Source organism: Bufo gargarizans, chromosome 3 (assembly GCF_014858855.1).
Source record: "Bufo gargarizans isolate SCDJY-AF-19 chromosome 3, ASM1485885v1, whole genome shotgun sequence".
In the NCBI taxonomy this organism is placed as follows: domain Eukaryota; kingdom Metazoa; phylum Chordata; class Amphibia; order Anura; family Bufonidae; genus Bufo; species Bufo gargarizans.
This window is the reverse complement of record NC_058082.1, coordinates 95,771,737-95,790,304: the sequence shown is the minus strand read 5'-3', so window position 1 is coordinate 95,790,304 and position 18,568 is coordinate 95,771,737. Positions and strand designations below refer to the sequence as shown.

The 18,568-nt window shown below is 45.0% G+C and overlaps 1 protein-coding gene across 1 annotated transcript in view; it reads left to right on the top strand.

Annotated features, from left to right (window-relative positions):
• LARP4 (La ribonucleoprotein 4) overlaps positions 1-18,568 on the top strand; it is a 41,532-nt gene that overhangs the window by 13,134 nt on the left and 9,830 nt on the right. Inside the window, exons 3-11 of the mRNA XM_044285073.1 lie at positions 345-509; positions 1,673-1,760; positions 2,535-2,671; positions 2,906-3,009; positions 5,581-5,691; positions 7,109-7,162; positions 7,778-7,990; positions 9,241-9,341; positions 15,204-15,425. Of these exons, the coding sequence (XP_044141008.1) occupies positions 345-509; positions 1,673-1,760; positions 2,535-2,671; positions 2,906-3,009; positions 5,581-5,691; positions 7,109-7,162; positions 7,778-7,990; positions 9,241-9,341; positions 15,204-15,425 (1,195 nt within the window). The remainder of the gene's footprint in view (positions 1-344; positions 510-1,672; positions 1,761-2,534; positions 2,672-2,905; positions 3,010-5,580; positions 5,692-7,108; positions 7,163-7,777; positions 7,991-9,240; positions 9,342-15,203; positions 15,426-18,568) is intronic.

Sequence of the window (18,568 nt, the reverse complement as noted above, 5' to 3'; positions counted from 1 at the left end):
GTCAGCCAACGCTAAAAAGCTTCAGGACGTTTGAACCACAACCTATCCATCACCAATCAAATTCTATTTTTTTTTCTGGTAGCTTGGAAGAAATACCAGCTTTGGCATTGTATTATTTGTACTCCTTATTATCTTGAACCTCTATGTTGGGGGGGATTATAAGACTCGTACAAACTTATTTTGTCATTGTAAGCAGACTCGCATACATATTTTTGGTTTGTATTTGTTCCCTTTTTGAGGACAATAAAATGTGTTTAAAAAAAAAAAAAGATGCCAGCTTTGGAACTTTTATAAAAATTACAAAAGGTTTTATTAGATTTTTTATTTTTATTTTTTCCCTGCAGGCAATCTAGAAAGTCTAAGTGAAACTTGTCAACCCCTAGAAGTAATGTATTCCCCCTCTTGTGAAGCGAATAGGAATGGCCTTCAGTTAGAGGAAGCAGCAGCAGCAAATGGAATGGACCTATTAGTTCAAGACGAACTTGGATACCAAATGTTCGAGGTTTCAGGTAAACCCACAATCTCCCCCCATTACATCAAGAATTAATATGGGCCAAAATGGAGCTGTCCTTTTGACCTAATTTCTAAGCCCTCATCTAAATTGGGCATGTCCTAGATCGGGCATGCTCAACCTGCAGCCCTCCAGCTGTTGCAAAACTACAACTCCCAGCATGCCCGTACAGCTATCAGCCTAAAGCAGGGAATTGTGGGAGTTGTAGTTTTACAACTGCTTTAGGGCTGCAGGTTGAGCATACCTGTCATAGATGATTTTATTTATTTTTTTCTTCCTTGATTTGTTAGTACTGAAAGTGTGAAATGTATATACGTCCTTATTTAAAAAAATAATAAAAAGCAGCATTGTGGTGGTAAGCTGAGAACCTCCAGATCCTTCCTTCCACCAGAATGAGTCTTATTTTGCTCCCTTTTGCTTATTTGGAAACTTTTCCCCTGTTGCCTTGAAATGAGTACTCCAACTTTATATAAATAGTTAACTATTTTATCCCCCTAACCATCTCATTAACCTTGCTGCAGCCATTTTTTTTTTTCATGTTTGTTTTTACTCTGTTATCCAAGAGCCATAATTTTATTTTATTTTTTCCATTCATGTAACTTAGTGTTTTTTTTTTGTTTTTGTGTGTGGGACAAGCTGTACTTTTTAATGGTACCATTTAATATTCCATACAATATATTGGGAATCTAGAGAAATTAATGGTGTGGATGTATAAAAATAACAGGAATGCGCGGGCAGTCGAACTGCCAACAATCACACTTGTTCCCCATCCTGTGTATAGGGGATAAGTGTTACTAGTGGCACTAATTTAAATACAAAATATAATAAGGCAGACTTTTCACATTTGCTTGCACAGAATTCACAGGAGCAGACTTGAGTTTCTGGTGTAAGTTGTAGTAAAACTGGCGGGCCATGCTGAGCCCTGTCCCCTTCCACAAAACCCTCTAAAATGGCGCAAATATAGTTTGTGCCGTAATTTGCAACTTAATGCCACATAGTGGCATAAAAAGACTGCTGTCCTCCATAGTTTTTATAGTGGCAGTGAAATGGATGAGATTTTAAATCTCCTGCACACGCTGTGGAGTGTCTGTAATGAAATCTGCACATAGCTTGTCGCGCAGTATGGGTTTTAAAAATTGACTTTTACTTTTCTTCATGAAGGTGAAAGCACTTCAACTGTTCCACAGGCTGTTTCTGCCGAAGATCTGAAAGAATGTCTTAAGAAACAATTAGAATTTTGCTTTTCAAGGTAAGTAGAACTAGGCTGAGTAATGTTTTTTGTATTAACCTATTAGAGTAACTAAACTTTTGTCTTTGGTAAAATTCCCCTATACTTTTTGAATTGTACTTTATTAATGCGTTTTTAATAGAGATCCCCTCCTAAAGTGAGCCTAAAATCCACTCTTCTGTACACCGCTGACTCTTCAGTGGAGTATAGGCTGTACAGTTTATGAATGCAGCCCATGGAGTCCCCCCGCGAGGCTTACTAAATGCTGGCATAGCACATGGGTACACTGTAACCACGTACTATGCCAGGATTAGCTGAGCGGAGAAGGCTCCTGCCTGTTCCTGCTTCGCTAAGAGTCCTGCATGGTTGCTCTTAGCAAAGCAGGCCAGAGCCTTCTCCGCTCAGCTAATCCTGGCATAGTACGTGGTTACAGGGTACCAATGTGCTATGCCAGCATTTAGTAAGCCTCTGGGGGGCACCGGCAGGAGCAGCAATATGTACTCCTGCCTGTACTGTTCTCTGCAGCCCCATTTATAAAGTGCATAGTCCGTTCTCCGTACATCGCTGACAAGTCAGTAGTGTGGAGAAAGGTGGATTTTAAGCGCAAAGGGAAAGGTGCTCTTTGGGGGGGGGGGGGGGGGGGAAGAAATATCTCTATTAAAAATGCATTAAAGTACATTACAAAAAGTATTGGGGACATTTTACAAAAAAGCTTATGTTTAGCTACGTTAGTGGTCGGTGCAAGAAATTGTTTTTATGATCTAAATGTTGGTATATTTATATTTTCTGCTGCAGAGAGAACCTATCTAAAGACTTATATTTGATGTCACAAATGGATAGTGATCAGTTTGTACCTATATGGACAATAGCAAACATGGAAGGAATAAAGAAGCTGACCACTGATATGGACCTGATTGTGGAAGTTCTGCGTTGTAAGTAGTGACAGCCTTGCGTTTGGTTACCTTTGCTTTTCCTTTGTTAATCTCGGCACATCTCTGTGCTTAGGCTTGTGGTCATGGAATGCTTGGACTTCGGCTCTTGTGCTGCTTGTGATCTTTGGTTGGCATCTACATTTAGCTGGTCGCACTCTATCATTTTATTTCTACGTAACATTTTGCTGTAGATTGGCAGTAATGCTTATATAACCGTTTCTATTTTTGTCCTAGCTACTCCTGTGGTACAGGTTGATGAAAAAGGAGAAAAAGTGCGACCAAACCATAAGCGATGTATAATAATTCTACGTGAAATCCCAGAAACAACTCCTGTGGAGGTACAGTGCCTCAGAATCTGCTGGAGTAATGCTGATGTGGTTACTTAATATTTAGAGTGTCTCTGCCATCCAGATGTGAATTATCTACTTTATACAAATCACCCTGCCAGCTTGTCATGGTACAAATTCCTGCTAGGGCAGGGCTTGACAAATTTCCTTGGAATCTAGGAGCCAGCTAGAAAAGTTAGGAACAGGTTTTTTTTTTGTTTTTTTAACCTTTTATAAAGCATTATTTTCAGTGACAAAAACACCTCTTAAATTTAACATATAAAGTAGTCTAGAACCAAACATGGGTATTAACAAGATAATGAAAATATTATGTGACATACCAGATTATTTTTATGAAATGGATCTTTTTTCACTTTGCTTTTTGTGGCCATGAACATGCCTTGTATTTTTGAATTTTAGTACCAATAGTCAACAGCCTTTGCAGGATCAAACTCCTTCAGAGGGTCCATTCATGTTGATCATTAACAAATCACCTAAACTTTCTTGCTGCATTGATGATCAGAAAATGAAAATAAGTTCAGAAGTTGCAAAGAAAGATGTTTGCATTTTAGTACGTTATTACTTAGTGGCATAATCTCCCCAAAAATGTACTTTTTTTTTTTAAAAAAAAAGCACTGTACCCCTTGTTAGTAACCCTGAAGTATACATGTACCGCGGGCAGCATACAGAACCGCACGCACATGTACTGCAGGCAGCGTACAGTGATCGGGCACGGCGGATCCAGGTAACTCCTTCCCTGCCAGACTGTCCGGGAAGTCCACGTAGAGGCGGCGGAGTGCTGAGAGCGCCCCAGATTACTAGGGGCTGCCATGTGAGGGCAAATACCCAGGTGCCAGGACAAAATTCCTGATCGCCATGGCGACCTGGCGCCTGGGGTTTGTCGAGCCCTGTGCTAGGGTATCTTTTACCACACCAAATCCATCTCTGCACCCCTCTTTGTTCAGTGTCTAGTAGTATTTTGAGGGGGGGGGGGTTCTGCGCACCTTACTGTGCAAGGTCTGATTTTTGCCAACATTGAGGGGAATTCATTGCTGCACTACTGAAAATCACATAAAATCCCGACCATAGTTAGACTAGACCTTTTGCAAAAATTCCAACACCCCAAGGATGACTGCCATTTTGTTTTTTTAAAGGGATTGTCAGATTTTCGATACAGAGCTGTTCATTTCATCATATGTCTCCTTTATCTAAATAAAAATATAGCGGTCTACCCCACCTGTCATTTTATTTTTGGTAAAACGCTTATTTATGTCAATTACCTTCATAAGGTGCCCAAGGCGCTTGTTCCTCTTGCCGTTGGAGCCCAGCTATGCCCCTTATCTTGGACCCCACCTACGCCCTGCTGTTAATTATTTGCTACTCTCCTCTGCGTTTTTTTTTCAATCCAGGTGAATCGTGCATGCGCCAGCTTTTTGTGCAGAAAGCTGGCGCATGCACGATTTCCCTAGATGAGGCTGCTGACGGTAACATTGAAGGATGCACGAGGTTACGGTGCACTGCCAAAAACAGGAGTGAATAATTAACAGCGGGGCTGCACTGGGCTCCAAGATGAGGGGCAGGGTGCCAACAGCCAGTGGGACAGCCCTTTGGGCACCTTATGAAGGTAATTATCATATAAATGTGTCTTCATTTAAAAAAATAAAATAAAAATGACAAGTGGGGATAAAATTTAGTTTATTTTAAATAAAGGAGACTGATATGAACTGCTCTGTATCGAAAATCTGTGACAGAATCCCTTTAAATCTAGGAGCATAATGTTTCATGGTTTATCCAGTTTTCTCCATGTAGTCCCAGACTAAAATTAGGATATTGCAGCGCTAGTTCCTAAAGTGCATTTTGTTGGTTATGTAGGCAATCCTGAGTTTAGAGGTAGCTGCCAGCTTTTTTCTTCTTTCAGGGGTTTTCCTACTTATCTCCTATCTGTGTCCTAATGATTGAAGCCCTTCTCCCACAAAAATAGAGGACTCAGAATACCCTAGGACAGTGGTGGTGAATGTAGGCAGGCTATTATAGCAAAATGATATGGAAGATATACTATATTGAACTGTAGTATTCAGGGTAATTGCCGTGTTGGCACTTTGCGATAAATATGTGGGTTTTGGGTTATAGTTTAGCCACTCTGTCTGTAAAAGGTTCGCCATCACTGCCCTAGGAGAATGGAGTGAGCGGTGGTGTGCATGCATATGGAGCACAATTCACTTCTATGGAACTGCGGAGTACGGCATTTGGTGCTATTAGGTGGAGTCGGTGGGTGTATTGCACATAAGACAGAAGAGCGAGGGAGAAAAGGTTTCATTAAGAGTAAGGGTTACCGTGCGGCCATGAACAATGCAGACTGACAAAACAGTGCGGTCTTAATAGCCTAATTAGAGCCTGCTACGGCCCATGCAGCCACACAGTAATATCTGACTGGGGTTGTTTCTGGTTTTCTGAAAACCCCATTTATACGGACGGGAAAGATATATTTCTGCAACCTCCCTTGGCAGACATGATTATATTACTACTTTTAATCCTCCCATGATTGGATATTTAACATCTAACTATCACTTTGGTATCTTACAGGAGGTTAAAGCACTATTCGATAATGAAAATTGTCCAAAAGTGATAAGTTGTGAGTTTGCTCACAACAATAACTGGTATGTTACATTCCAGTCTGACACTGATGCACAACAGGTGAGATGGGGTGTGGTTCTATTTCGGGATATTTCCATAGTTTACAAGTGTACAGCATATGGGTGCGTCTATGGATTCTCATGAAGATGAGCCCTTTCGTAAGCCCTGTTAGCGGCAGCTTCCCACTGCAAAATTCTTGACTAGAGTCGGATCTGAGGCCTCAGGGGGTGACATGCTGAAAGCGGCTGTCACCTTTTGGTAGTCCGCTTTCTGTAGGAAAACATGGCCCACATTTACGAAGCAACTTATGCCAGGTTGTGATTAAACATCTGCCCAAACAAATAAGTTGCAGATGGTGAAGTAAGACCAGTTACTGCAAAGACTGCATTTCTTGTCATTAACCAGATTTGCAAGGTGACAAGGAAAGTAAGCATAGTTTCTAAGGTTTCTTTGCAGTTTAAGGCCAGTTTTACATGCGTGCATTCCAGGTACACTAATGCCTCTGTATGTCAGTTCTGATCCGACGGAGGCTCAACTGAATCTATGATGCTTACAGTTTGGGTTAGTAGAGCCATGGTCGGGCCGGCACACTTGGGAAAGTGCTCCTGTAATAATCTGATTAAACTGGCCTTAATAGTTTTAAGATGAATACCTGAAAATGTCACAAATTTAGCCACATATCTGCACTTGCTAATGTTAGGTGTTGGGTTTCCAAAATGCCACAAATTTATGCAGTGCTCTGTCTGCAAAAATAGATAATCTTCGTTACAGAGAGTGACATAAGATATGCCAGTTTAATGGGTCAATGAGTTGTATCTAAACAGAATACTACCTGGGTAGATGAGAAGGCTTAGTAGAAACATCTATCAAAAGAAATGGCACTTCCCCGCCTATTTCTTGGTGGAACTTGATGAACCTTTTTTTTTTTTTTTTTTTTTTTTTTTTTTTTTTAAATAACCGTGTTAAAAGGGTTGGCCGGTTTCTTATATTGATGACCTATCAACTTCCAACACCCCTGCAGATCAGCTGTTTGAAACCTGAAAGAGAGCTGCATTCTCTTCACTGTTTTAATTACAGGTGTAATTACATCTCCTCCTCGGTCCCATTTACTTCAATGGGAAGGAACAAACTGAGTGGAACTGCTCCTTCCCATTGAAGTGAATGGGACGGAGGAACTGTAATTCGACCTGCTTACCACTGCGCCATCGATGGCGAGCAGGTAAATGGTGAAGAGAAAGCAACATGAGCACTGCGTTCTCTTCAAACTGCTGATGGACAAAGTGCTGGGGTCGGACTCCTGCCGACATTGAGGACATATCCGGAGTATGTGGCTCCGTAAATAATGCTTGTAAAATACAGCAATTTATAGTCAATATTGCAAACGTTAATTTAATATTATAAAATACTACACCACAATTTCTGGTAGCTTGTTGTCTTTGTGTATACTCACTACACAACACTATTCTCACACCCACAGGCTTTTAAATATTTAAGGGAAGAAGTTAAAACATTTCAGGACAAGCCAATAATGGTAAGATCATTTTTTTCCTTTTACTGGTTACTATATGATTTTTATATATTATACACACACTTTTCTATTTAACTTTTCCACTGCCAACTTATTAATTTTTTTTTTATTTTTTTATTTCAATGCCCAATGTGCTCTGAAGACCAGCACCGTCTCAGGCAGTCTTGTTAATTACATACTGCCTGACAGTCCCAGTAGCACACAGAATGTCAGCCGTGGCTTAGTATTACGGTTCTAAAGTTAGGCTGACTGCAGAGAAGGGGGTAGCTATCTGACTACAGGGCCACTATTCCATTCTTCTCATTAATCAGATTCTAAAATTGTTACCTTAACCTATGGGGTGTTCACATCTGTGTGATCAGAAAGTGATACTGGACAAAATCATGCAGAATGCAGCACTGTTTTGTTTTCCCAGTAAAATTATGGAAATTATGACGGAAACGCAACACAGCGCTGTTATAGGCAGTGAGGTCTGTCGGGCACTGTTGGTCAAGGAACAGATCTGCCACTGTTATCTTTTTATTGTTCCGCTCCTTCGATGGAGCAGTGAAGATGTGAACAGAGCCTTACAGGTTGGGTGTCAGTCTCAACACTGCTGCTTGTTTTTCCATCCTCCAGGCAAGGATAAAAGCCATCAACACGTTCTTTGCGAAGAATGGATATCGAACGGTGGACTCGAATGTGTACAGTCAGCCCGTTCAGACACAAGCACAGTTTCATTCTCCACTCTTTATGCAGCCTGTATATAGTCCTCATCAACAGTATTCACTCTATAACCTTGTGCCTCAGACATGGTCTCCAAACCCAGCACCTTACTTTGAAACACCACTGGTAAGTAGCCATACATAATAACTGAATGTCAGTGTGTGTTAAGTGTGGCCCAGTGATGAGAACATGCGCCTTGAGAGAAAAAGGTCCACGTTCATTTACATGAGATTGTTAAATTCTTTTTGTAGATTTGGTTTTAATCTACAGATTCAGACACCAGGGATGGCTTCCATTTCTGGTCCCTGAAGTAGAAAGGCTTTTTTTATGCCTCTCAGTGAATGAATGCTGGGCCATCTCTGTGATTGTAAGATTATGAGATCTGAGGGCCTTGATTACTATGTTCACTATCTGTTTTTGCTATAGTGTTTGTTATAAAGCCCCCTGCCACAGTGTTCCTTATGGCCCTTTAGTAAAATCACTATAACCATGTGCGCTGTGTCTCTGGCAGCGTAATGATGTAATCACAAATGCTTGAATCAGGAGTCAGGAATTTGTGATCATGCCATCATACTGCAAAAGACCCGATGCAGGAGGTGTACTGCCTCATAGGCTTCAATCCTAGTGGCCTGCACCCTTTGGTGAGGATGGGGAGCCATTGGCTCTCATGGCCCACTAAACAGCTGTCCCCTCAGATGCGGGTTGCCGATAATTGCCTCAGGGGCCACTTGTTTGTTACCCCCTGTTTTGGACATAGCCATTTTAGAGGAGTTGTCTGGACATCACTCGGGTTGTTTAATTGTTTAAAAATAAAGAATAAACCATTAATTGATCTTGCGCAGTTGCTCAAATTCTCCCGTCCAGGCTGTGTAGACCAAGCTGCAGCAATGACTTCACATTGACAGCGTGTTACTGCTGCGGTGTTCAGTTTCTTTAGAAAATTTTGACAACCCCTTTTAAGGGCTCACGCAAACTAACGTATTCTTTCCGTGTTTTTATTTTTTCCATATACGGAACCATTAATTTCAATGGGTCCGCAAAAAACAGTTATTTCCTTACGGAATGGAATGCACATGGAGTAAAACATGTCCTATTATACGGACAAGGATAGTACTGTTCTGTTAGGGGCCAGCTGTTTCATTCCGCAAAAGACATCATCCGTGTTTTTTTGCAGACCGCAAAAGACGTAGTGTCGTGAGCATGAGGCCTAACAATGTGTTTTTCTTTCAGTGTACCAAAGACAAAACACACGTCTCCAACATCATAAACCACACTGACATTTCTAGTTATCAATAACTTGGTTGTCTCACTTTTTTAGAGATTCTCCAACTCACCGAATACTAATGTTTGTACTTTTTATTTTGTTTTCTCCTCAGGCTCCGTTTCCAAATGGCGGTTATGTTAATGGTTTTAATTCTTCAGGCTCTTACAAAACAAATGCTGCTTTAAGTATAGGTCGACCTTTTCATAGAAACCGGTAGGTACAAGCTCCGCGCTTTCACACTTGAGTATTTTTAAGAAATAAAATGAAATCTGTGCCTTTTGGTCTACAAATCCATAATATGGCCAAATGACATAAGTGGTAATGGCCTATGGATGTATTGCAGAACTGTGATGTAACCTCTCCCATTGAGTTTTGGATATTGCTTCTAAAGGTCTGTACGTGAGCGTTGCACGAGTACCGAAATTAGGGGTGGGCGATATAGGCGATATGCGATATGATTTTGGGCCACGATATGGATTTTCGCCATATCGCCTATATCTCCGGACCGCGATATGATCGCGCGCACCATGTTCTGAGCCGGCCAGCACAGCGGAAGGAGGAGGGAGTCCCTCCCTCCCCACTGTGCGCGGCTGCCGCTGAACACCAATGAGGACCGAGGAGGAGGAGGGGAGGGACTGTGGCCACTGCACTACCAATGAATGTGCCGGCCATATCCCTCAGGGTCCCCCCCCCCCCCCCCCCATCATTGGTGGCAGTTTGCAGTTCCGATCGGTTACCATGGCAGCCAGGAGTCACGCTGCTGAAGTCCTGGCTGCCATGGTATGTTAGTGAGCAGAGAGCAGCGCATTATACTCACGTGCACTGTGGCCGGCGGTCGCTCCTTCTTCTGTCTGTGCGGCGGATAGCTAATGCTTACAGCATTAGCAATGCGCCGCACAGACCTATGAGAAGGAGCGACCGGCGGCCACAGCGCACGTGAGTATAATGCTCTGCTCACTAACATACCATGGCAGCCAGGACTTAAGCAGCGTGACTCCTGGCTGCCATGGTAACCGATCGGAGCCCCAGCATTACACTGCTGGGGCTCCGATCGGAACTGCAAACTGCCACCAATGATTAATACTGGGGAGGGAGGGGGGGGTTTGCGTTACCAGAGGGGGCAGATCAGAGGCTGGGGGGCAGATCAGAGGCTGGGGGGCAGATCAGAGGCTGGGGGGCAGATCAGAGGCTGGGGGGCAGATCAGAGGCTGGGGGGCAGATCAGAGGCTGCCGCCATGGTCAGCTCCCTGCTGTTGTGTGCACTATGCACAGGGCAGCAGGGAGAGTGTAAAGTCCTATTCACCCTAATAGAGCTCTATTAGGGTGAATATGACAAGGGTTCTAGCCCTTAAGGAGGCCAATAGTTAATATTGGCCTCCTTAATATTGGCCTCCAATATTGGCCTCCAATATAGAAAACAATATATCGCACATGCTTAAAATTATATCGCAATATAGATTTTAGGCCATATCGCCCACCCCTAACCGAAATACATTTTTATTGGAATTGTTGACAACAGATCCCAGCTTTACTGGAAAGGGCCAGTTATTCATCTGCACACAGGATTGAAATTCAGCTGTACAGACAAAGGGAGCTTGCTTTAGCAGTGCCTGCTGCTTTTGTGTAAAGCCGTCTGATGGGAGCTTTCTGGAATGGTTCGGCTCGCTTCTCATTTCTGACAGTAATTTGTAGGTTCATTTAGGGTCATGAAGCGGACATTGCACTAATATCCAGCGTCTGCAGTAATTTTTGCTTGCGTGGATAGAACTTGTGTTTTGCTGCTTTCCAACGCAGTACAAGTTGCAGCTGCGACGGTTCTGTACCTGCCCTGCCAAATGAAGTTGTGCGGATTTTTTTCTTTTGAGATGAACCCAACATAAGTTTTATTAGTGGTTAATCACTAGATGTGGTTGGTGATGATCGTATGATACAAAAGTCATATTTCTCGCTCGTATCATTGGGGGACACAGAAAAGACCATGGGTGTATAGCTGCTGCCACTAGGAGGCAACACTAAGCAAAAAAAATTTTGGCTTCTCCCCTCAGCTATACCCCTCCTACAGACACTGAGCTAATCTGTTTTAGCTTGGTGTCCGTAGGAGGCAAACCTCTTTGCTTTGCAGGTCTGCAGATTATTTTATTATTTTTTTACTTTTTTTTATACTTTTATAGCTGGGCTGATGGCAGTCTCCAAGCTGCCTGCGTTCTCACCCAAGAGACGGGAGTCCAGGGGGTCCTCAAGCCCGCTGCTCGTTCCCAGTCTCCAGAAGGCAAGGAGGACCAGAGGTTCCTAAAGCCTCTTTATCCCACCAGCTTTCGGCTCACCAGGTCCGGCCTCTAAGTCCCCTCTGTTACCAGTGTAGCTAATCTCACCAAGGGATAACACACCGAAGCTGGTGACCTGGCTAGAGCCTGGTGGGCAGAAAACGCCAGACGGGTGAGTATTCTCTCAGTCCCCACAGCACCATTCCCATTCCTCCTCTCACCCCCTTCTCAAGTTTTCCCGTGTGAAAATCCCCCACGGAGGCCTGCTTACCTTCCCCTGAGGCCTCAGTTTCGGTAGGTCTCCCTCCCCAGCATATAGGGGAGACTTCATGTCAGGCCACCTTCTGCTTTATTCCCAGCCTTCCGGTCCATGTCTTCTGGCAGGGCTGCTGGTATTCGAGGCCCTGGTTTCTCTGCGGCTTACCCCCCCCCTTCCCCATGGCAGTTCCCTAGCTCCCTGCTGGTTTTATTGTCCAGCTGGGGTATGTCGCAGGTTTGCGCTCCTGCTCCCTCCATGTATTTCTGCCCCGACTCTGCTGCCTACATAAGGCTGTATCTTCAAAACATGAAATGTTTGCGCTGTTTCTTCCTCACACCAGAGACAGCTGGGGGTTTTAGATTTGAGCTGTATGTAATTAAAAACTATATATAATAACCCATTTGAGCCATCTGGTCCTGTTCTGGACTTAGTTCCCACCGCCATTCCATAGTTCTTACCACTACAGCTGGATGTTCGCACTACCGCTGGATACATAGGTCTGGGATGCTAGCTGTACTGCCTTTGGCATTGCCCTAATTTAGGCAGAGTAATTGCATTTTCACTTGATACAGTAGTCTGCAGCATTACCCTTCCTCCATAGGCAGAGTACTTGCACTACCACTGGATACTGTACAGCCCATAGCATGGTCTTCCTTCCATAGGCAGAATAATGGCACTAACACTGGATACTGTACAGCCTATCACATTACCATCCTTCCATAGGCTGAGTAATTGCACTTCCACTGGGTACTGTACAGCCTGAAGCATTACACAGCTTCCATAGACGGGGTAATAGCACTTCCTTTGGGTACCGTACAGTCCGTACCATTCCCTTTCCATAGGCAGAGTAATGGCTCTGCCACTGGATTCTGTGCAGCCTATAGCATTAGCCTACTTCCATAGGCAAAATAATGGCACTACCACTGGATACCGTACAGCCTTTAGTTTTACCCTCCTTCCATGGGCGGAGTACATGCCCTTCCATTGAGTGCTGTTCAGCCTGTAGCATTACCCTCCTTTTTCAATTGACTGAGTGTTGCACTTGCCTCTTGATTCTATTCATTCTGTATCATCACTCTCTAGCATTGTCCTCTTTCCATAGGCGGACTATTTACACCACCACTGCATACCGGACGTCCTGTAGGATTACCCTCCTTCCATAGGTTGAGTAATTGCACTTGCACTGGATACTGTACAGCCTGTAGCCTTACCCTCCTTCCGTAGTAGGAGTATTTGCACTTACTCCGGTTACTGTAAATTTTGTGGTATTCTCTTTGCATAGAGTAGTTGCACTACCTCTGATTCCTATACAGACTATCGCATTACTCTCCTTCATTAGGTGGGTAACTGCACTTCCACCGGATACCATACGTCATGTTGCGTTCCCCCCTCCGCAGGCGGAGTAATTGCACTAATACTGGATATCATGTCTCCTTTTGGATTTTCCCCCTTCTATAGGTGGATTAGGTGCACCACAATTGCATACTGTAGATCCTGTAGCATTACCCTCCTTCCATTGGCGGAGTAGTTGCACAATCAGTAGTGCTTATACTACCAGTGGACCCTGTAGACATTGTTGGGTTCCCCTCTTTTCCGTCAGCGGAGTAATTCACTACCTCTGGAAGCTGTCTATCCTATCGCATTTTCCATCTTTCTTAGGCCTCATGCACATGGCTGTTTTGGCCTGCATCCGAGCTGCAGGTTTTGCGGATGGATGCGAATGTCATCTGCCAGTAACATGACCTGCTGCAGCTGGTGGGTTTGCTCACTTCTCGTGAGTATTAGTACGGTTTTCTGTGCATGGCATAACCTGCTGATTTCTATGGTGCTGGCTACGTGCTTTCTTTCCTTCACAGGTTGTTCATTGCCTCTACCATCTACGGTGACAGCATCAGCCTTGCCTCCTTGTGGTTTTGGGTATGCCCTTTATTCAGTTTGCATATGTGAATGGTTTCCATGGCTCCCCTTCCAGGGTACAGCGGTCGTACTGTTCTTGTTGTCACCCCTAAATGCTAGTTCCTATTGAGCTGCATCGGCCTCTTCTATGGGGGTTCAGGACCACCTTTCTAGTGATCAGTGGGGTGGGCAATACATATCATATATGGTACAACCTCTTTAGGTGTGTATATGGAGGATGATGATAATTCATGGGCCGCCTTATTCTGTGTCACTTATGCCTCATGCACGCGGCCGTTCCGGCATCTTTTGCGGCCCCATTGAGGTGAATGGGTCCGCATCTGAGCCGCAAAAAACGGCGGCTCGGATGCGGACCCAAACAGCCGTGTGCATGAGGCCTTAATGGTAGGTGTGCATGTGTAATCAATTTCTCATTCTTTTCAGCTTCTTTCAAATCGTTTAGGGAGAGAAGCCATTACTGCTAAGAGCTTTTCTGGTTCAAAAAGTTGTGCATGTGATTGGTTTTAAATATAATTTTTGTTGCATGCAAACTATAAGAGGAATGTAAATGGGGATGTAGACCTAGAGCACATCAGACATTCATAATATTGTGGGTGTGCAGTTTATGGACATTTGCTTTATTTTACAGCTTTTGCACCCAAAAGATATTTGTCAACCTGAATAGGATTTAGGCTTGTTTATGGGTGATCATGTCATGATTGTGTTAAGGTCCCTTTACACAGGACGACAGAGCAACAGATTGTCAGGAAGGGAGCGTTCCTTCCCGACAATCTGCTACTCCCTGATGGAAGAGACTGCTGTATTTCCATGTAGTGATCTCCTCCAGAGTATGGTGAAGTGATCACTAATGCCATCGCTCTTCGTCCTACTGACTAGTTGTTTGCCAGCATCAGGTCATGTTTACACGGTATCATCTGCTGCCGGTAAACGGGTGAACAGCCTGTCCGATCCGTCCTGCCGCTAGTTCACGTGTGCCCCCGGACTGCCGCTCCGTCCCCACTGACTATAATAAGGGCGGAGTTGCGGCGGCACGGCATGAGGCAGCCGGACTAAGTACTGCATGCAGTACTTTTAGTCCGGCAGCCTCTCGCTGTGCCACCACAGGAACTCCGCCCCGCTCCCATTATAGTCAATGGGGACAGAGCGGCAGTCTAGGGGCACACATAAACTAGCGGCAGGACAGATACGACAGGCTGTTCACCCGCCAGAACAGCCTGCTGGAGTCCGCTGCCGCTAATGTGAAAATACCCTTACACTGCCAGATTAAGTTTTGGATTCTCGGCCCGTGTAAAGGGCCCTTTAGGCAAATTACACACAGCCAGTGCTTGGACAGGGATTTCCATCAGTGATTCTATGCAAAAACCAAAGGTGGAGCCTATACAGAATTGAGGTATAATGGGAAGATTTCCACCTCTGTGTTTTTGACCCACACTTGGTTTTACCTCACAATCCCTAATCAAACTCAGCGTGAAAGCTGCCTTAGATCTCATCTCCATTCTAAATATTTGAGGTTTTTTATTCATGCAGTTCATGTTCAAGGATTAGTAATGGCATCTATTTCTGGTCCTTGATGTGGACTTCTGTTGGCTTGCAGAATGTAATGTTGATTTTTATTTATTTTCTGTCTTTCATTAGTGGGAAGCCTCAATTCCGGTCATCTCCAAACTCTTCAGAAAGAACTGCTGAGGGTGGAACTACAACCATCGTACCATTAGTTGATGTCCACGTTAACAGACCCAGCTCTCGTCCCTTCCCATCAGATCGGCACATCACATCTTTAACTGGACATCAGGATGTTTTTTCTAAGGACTCTTTACATCTTGAACAGAATGGTACCGATGGAGCTGCTCGGGGGAGGTGAGTAGCATTTTGGTGTACTGCAGTTTTGTTTTGTTTGGGGTGCACCGAAATTCCGGCGGCCGAAAATGGGCCTAATCCATTTCGGCCGATATTGGTACATATCGGCAGAAAATATGGTTGGTTATATACGTTCGTTCGGGCGGCCGGCCGGCGGCGCCCCTCATGCTGTGCCTCCTAAACGCTTGCCGCTCTAAAGAATCTCCGGCTCAGTGCTGCGCAGCCTGCTGTGTCTGCTCTGTGCTACTGCTGTTGTTAGTGTAGCGTGGCCGAGCTCTGTTCGTTCCGCGGTACAGGAGCTTTTGTTTCCTGTACCCGGCCGGACTGACAGGAAGTGCTCACTTAGTGTGCACTTCCTTTCAGTCCGGCCGGGTACAAGAAAAAAAATGCTCCTGTACCGCGGACCGAACAGAGCTCGGCCACGCTACATTAGAGGTGTAAAATGAGAGTGACAAGGGGGGGGGGGGGGGGTGTAAAATGAGAGTGACAAGGGGGGGGGGGTGTAAAATGAGAGTGACAAGGGGGGGGGGGGTGTAAAATGAGAGTGACAAGGGGGGGGGTGTAAAATGAGAGTGACAAGGGGGGGGTAAAATGAGAGTGACAGGGGGGGGGGTGTAAAATGAGAGTGACAGGGGGGGGGGTGTAAAATGAGAGTGACAGGGGGGGGGTGTAAAATGAGAGACAAGGGGGGGGGGGTGTAAAATGAGTGACAAGGGGGGGGGGGTGTAAAATGAGTGACAAGGGGGGGGGGGTGTAAAATGAGTGACAAGGGGGGGGGTAAAATGAGTGACAAGGGGGGGGGTGTAAAATGAGTGACATGGGGGGGGGGTGTAAAATGAGTGACAAGGGGGGGGGGGTGTAAAATGAGAGTGACAAGGGAGGGGGGGGGGTAGAATGAGAGTGACAAGGGAGGGGGGGGGAGACATTTTTTTTTAAAATAACCACTTTGGGTGGCATTGTGTGTATAATATCTATGTATCTGTTTAACTTTATATTTTAATTCACTTTCCTTTTTTTTTTTTACTTAAAAAAAGTATTTGGGCAAAAAGGCGGTTTCGGTCAAGGGCATCCTGAATTTTCGGTTTCAGACCAGAATTTTCATTTCGGTGCACCCCTAGGTGCCATATATTAATTCTATTCTGTTTTTTTTGTGCCTTTTTTTTTTTTTTGTTTTTTTGTTTTTTTCATAGTTCTCCTAGGGAACTACAGCAATCAATCACTAGACTGCTTTTCTCAGCCTCCAATGGCATAGGCAGGCTCTCCATAGGAACTAATGTGTGGCAGCCTCCTGTCACTCAGGATAGGTGCTGAATTGCACATGCTCTGGCTTTCCCTATCCTTGCCAGGGGGATACAGAACGCACCCGGAACCACATACTTCCGGGTTTTTGCGCCTACATATGCCGTTGTTACATTTGACCATTGCATCTGAAGGGTTAAAATTCAGCGATCGGCATTACCGCCAGTCGCGGGCATCAGCCCTGTGTGCTCGCTGTTTAAAACAGCAGGCGCCTAGATACAGCCAAGGCCTTCGATTCGCTGGAGTGGCCGTACCTGCTGAGGGTGTTGGGGAGATTTGGTTTCGGTCCTAAGTTCTTACAATGGATTCGGATACTATACAATAATCCGAGAGCTAGTATTTTGGTCAATGGCACGGCCTCCCCTTGCTTCCCATTGCAGAGGGGTACGAGGCAGGGTTGTCCTCTTTCTCCCCTCTTATTTGCAATTGCCATTTAACACCTGGCCTTACGTATCCGCCTTGACTCATCATTCAAGGGGGTTGGTTTGGGGGGGAGAGAGGACAGAGTGGGTCTGTATGCAGACGACCTCATACTATACATGAGTGACATGGACACCTCCTTACCTCGAGCTATCACGATTATAGAGCAATTCAGCCATTTCTCTGGGTTGCACATTAATTGGGCTAAGTCGGCCCTGATGCCTTTATGGCGTTCCGATTGGCCTGCAGTTCACCATAACCTGAGGGTGGTGGACCACTTTAAATATCTGGGGATTATCATTACCAGAGTACCAGGTGACTCTTACTCCAGGAATGTTGCCCCCACTAGAGGCCATATTCACTGAGAAGTTCAAGGTGTGGAAAACCCTCCCGCTGTCTGTTATGGGCAGGATCAATCTGATCAAAATGGTCTTGTTGCCTAAAGGGCTGTACATTCTGGGACACGCGTGCACCCCTATACCACGGAATCTATTGGACCGGCTCCACTCCTCAATGACTCAGTTCCTATGGGGCAGAGCCAGGCACAAACTTGCCTTGAACACATTACAGCGGCCCAGGACACAGGGGGGGGCGTCGCTGCCGAACTGCCATTTGTATTTTTTGGCAGGACAGCTAAAGTTTTTGGCTGGGTGGGTCAATGGGAAGCCCTTGCAAAATATGGATTATTATCTGCAGCAGCACTTGGACATATCTAACTTGTGGCCAGTGCTGGAGAAGGCTAGCTCCTTGTCGAGACGGTTACTACCGGTACACAGGTTGGCACAACAAGTCTGGAGGGATGCTAAATTGAGGCAGTATCAAGACTGGGCCGACACCATACCTCTGTGGGATAACTCCTTATTCCCCCATTTGCAAGGGATTGCAGGTACGCATGCTTGGGCAGAAGCCGGTGTTGTAGCTTTGCGGGATTTGTACAGTGGAGGCGTCCTACGCTCATTCTCTCAAATCCAGGAGCAATATGGTTTGGCACGCACCCAATTCTTTAAATACCTGCAGATTAGGCATGCTCTGCAGGAGCAATTTAGAGATAGAAACAGGGCCATATCTTCTTACCCCCTCATAGGAGTTATTAAATCTCAGGGACCCCGGGGCGTAGTATCTGTGCTCTACACCCATCTCCTAGAGAATCACATGTCCGCGCAACCTATACTTGCTGAGGCACGGTGGAAAGGGAATATCCCGCTTCTTTCGGCGGAGGATTGGTCGGAGGCGTTAGAGGCGGTAACTAGGGTATCTCCCTCAATCAATAATAGGTTGATCCAGTTATTTATGCTACACCGCAGCTATTTGACCCCCACTAGATTACATAGGATGGGGAGACTTCCCCACTCCAACTGTTTGAGGTGCTCTCACAATAACGCAGATTTTTGGCATATGATGTGGGAATGCATTCACATTAAGTC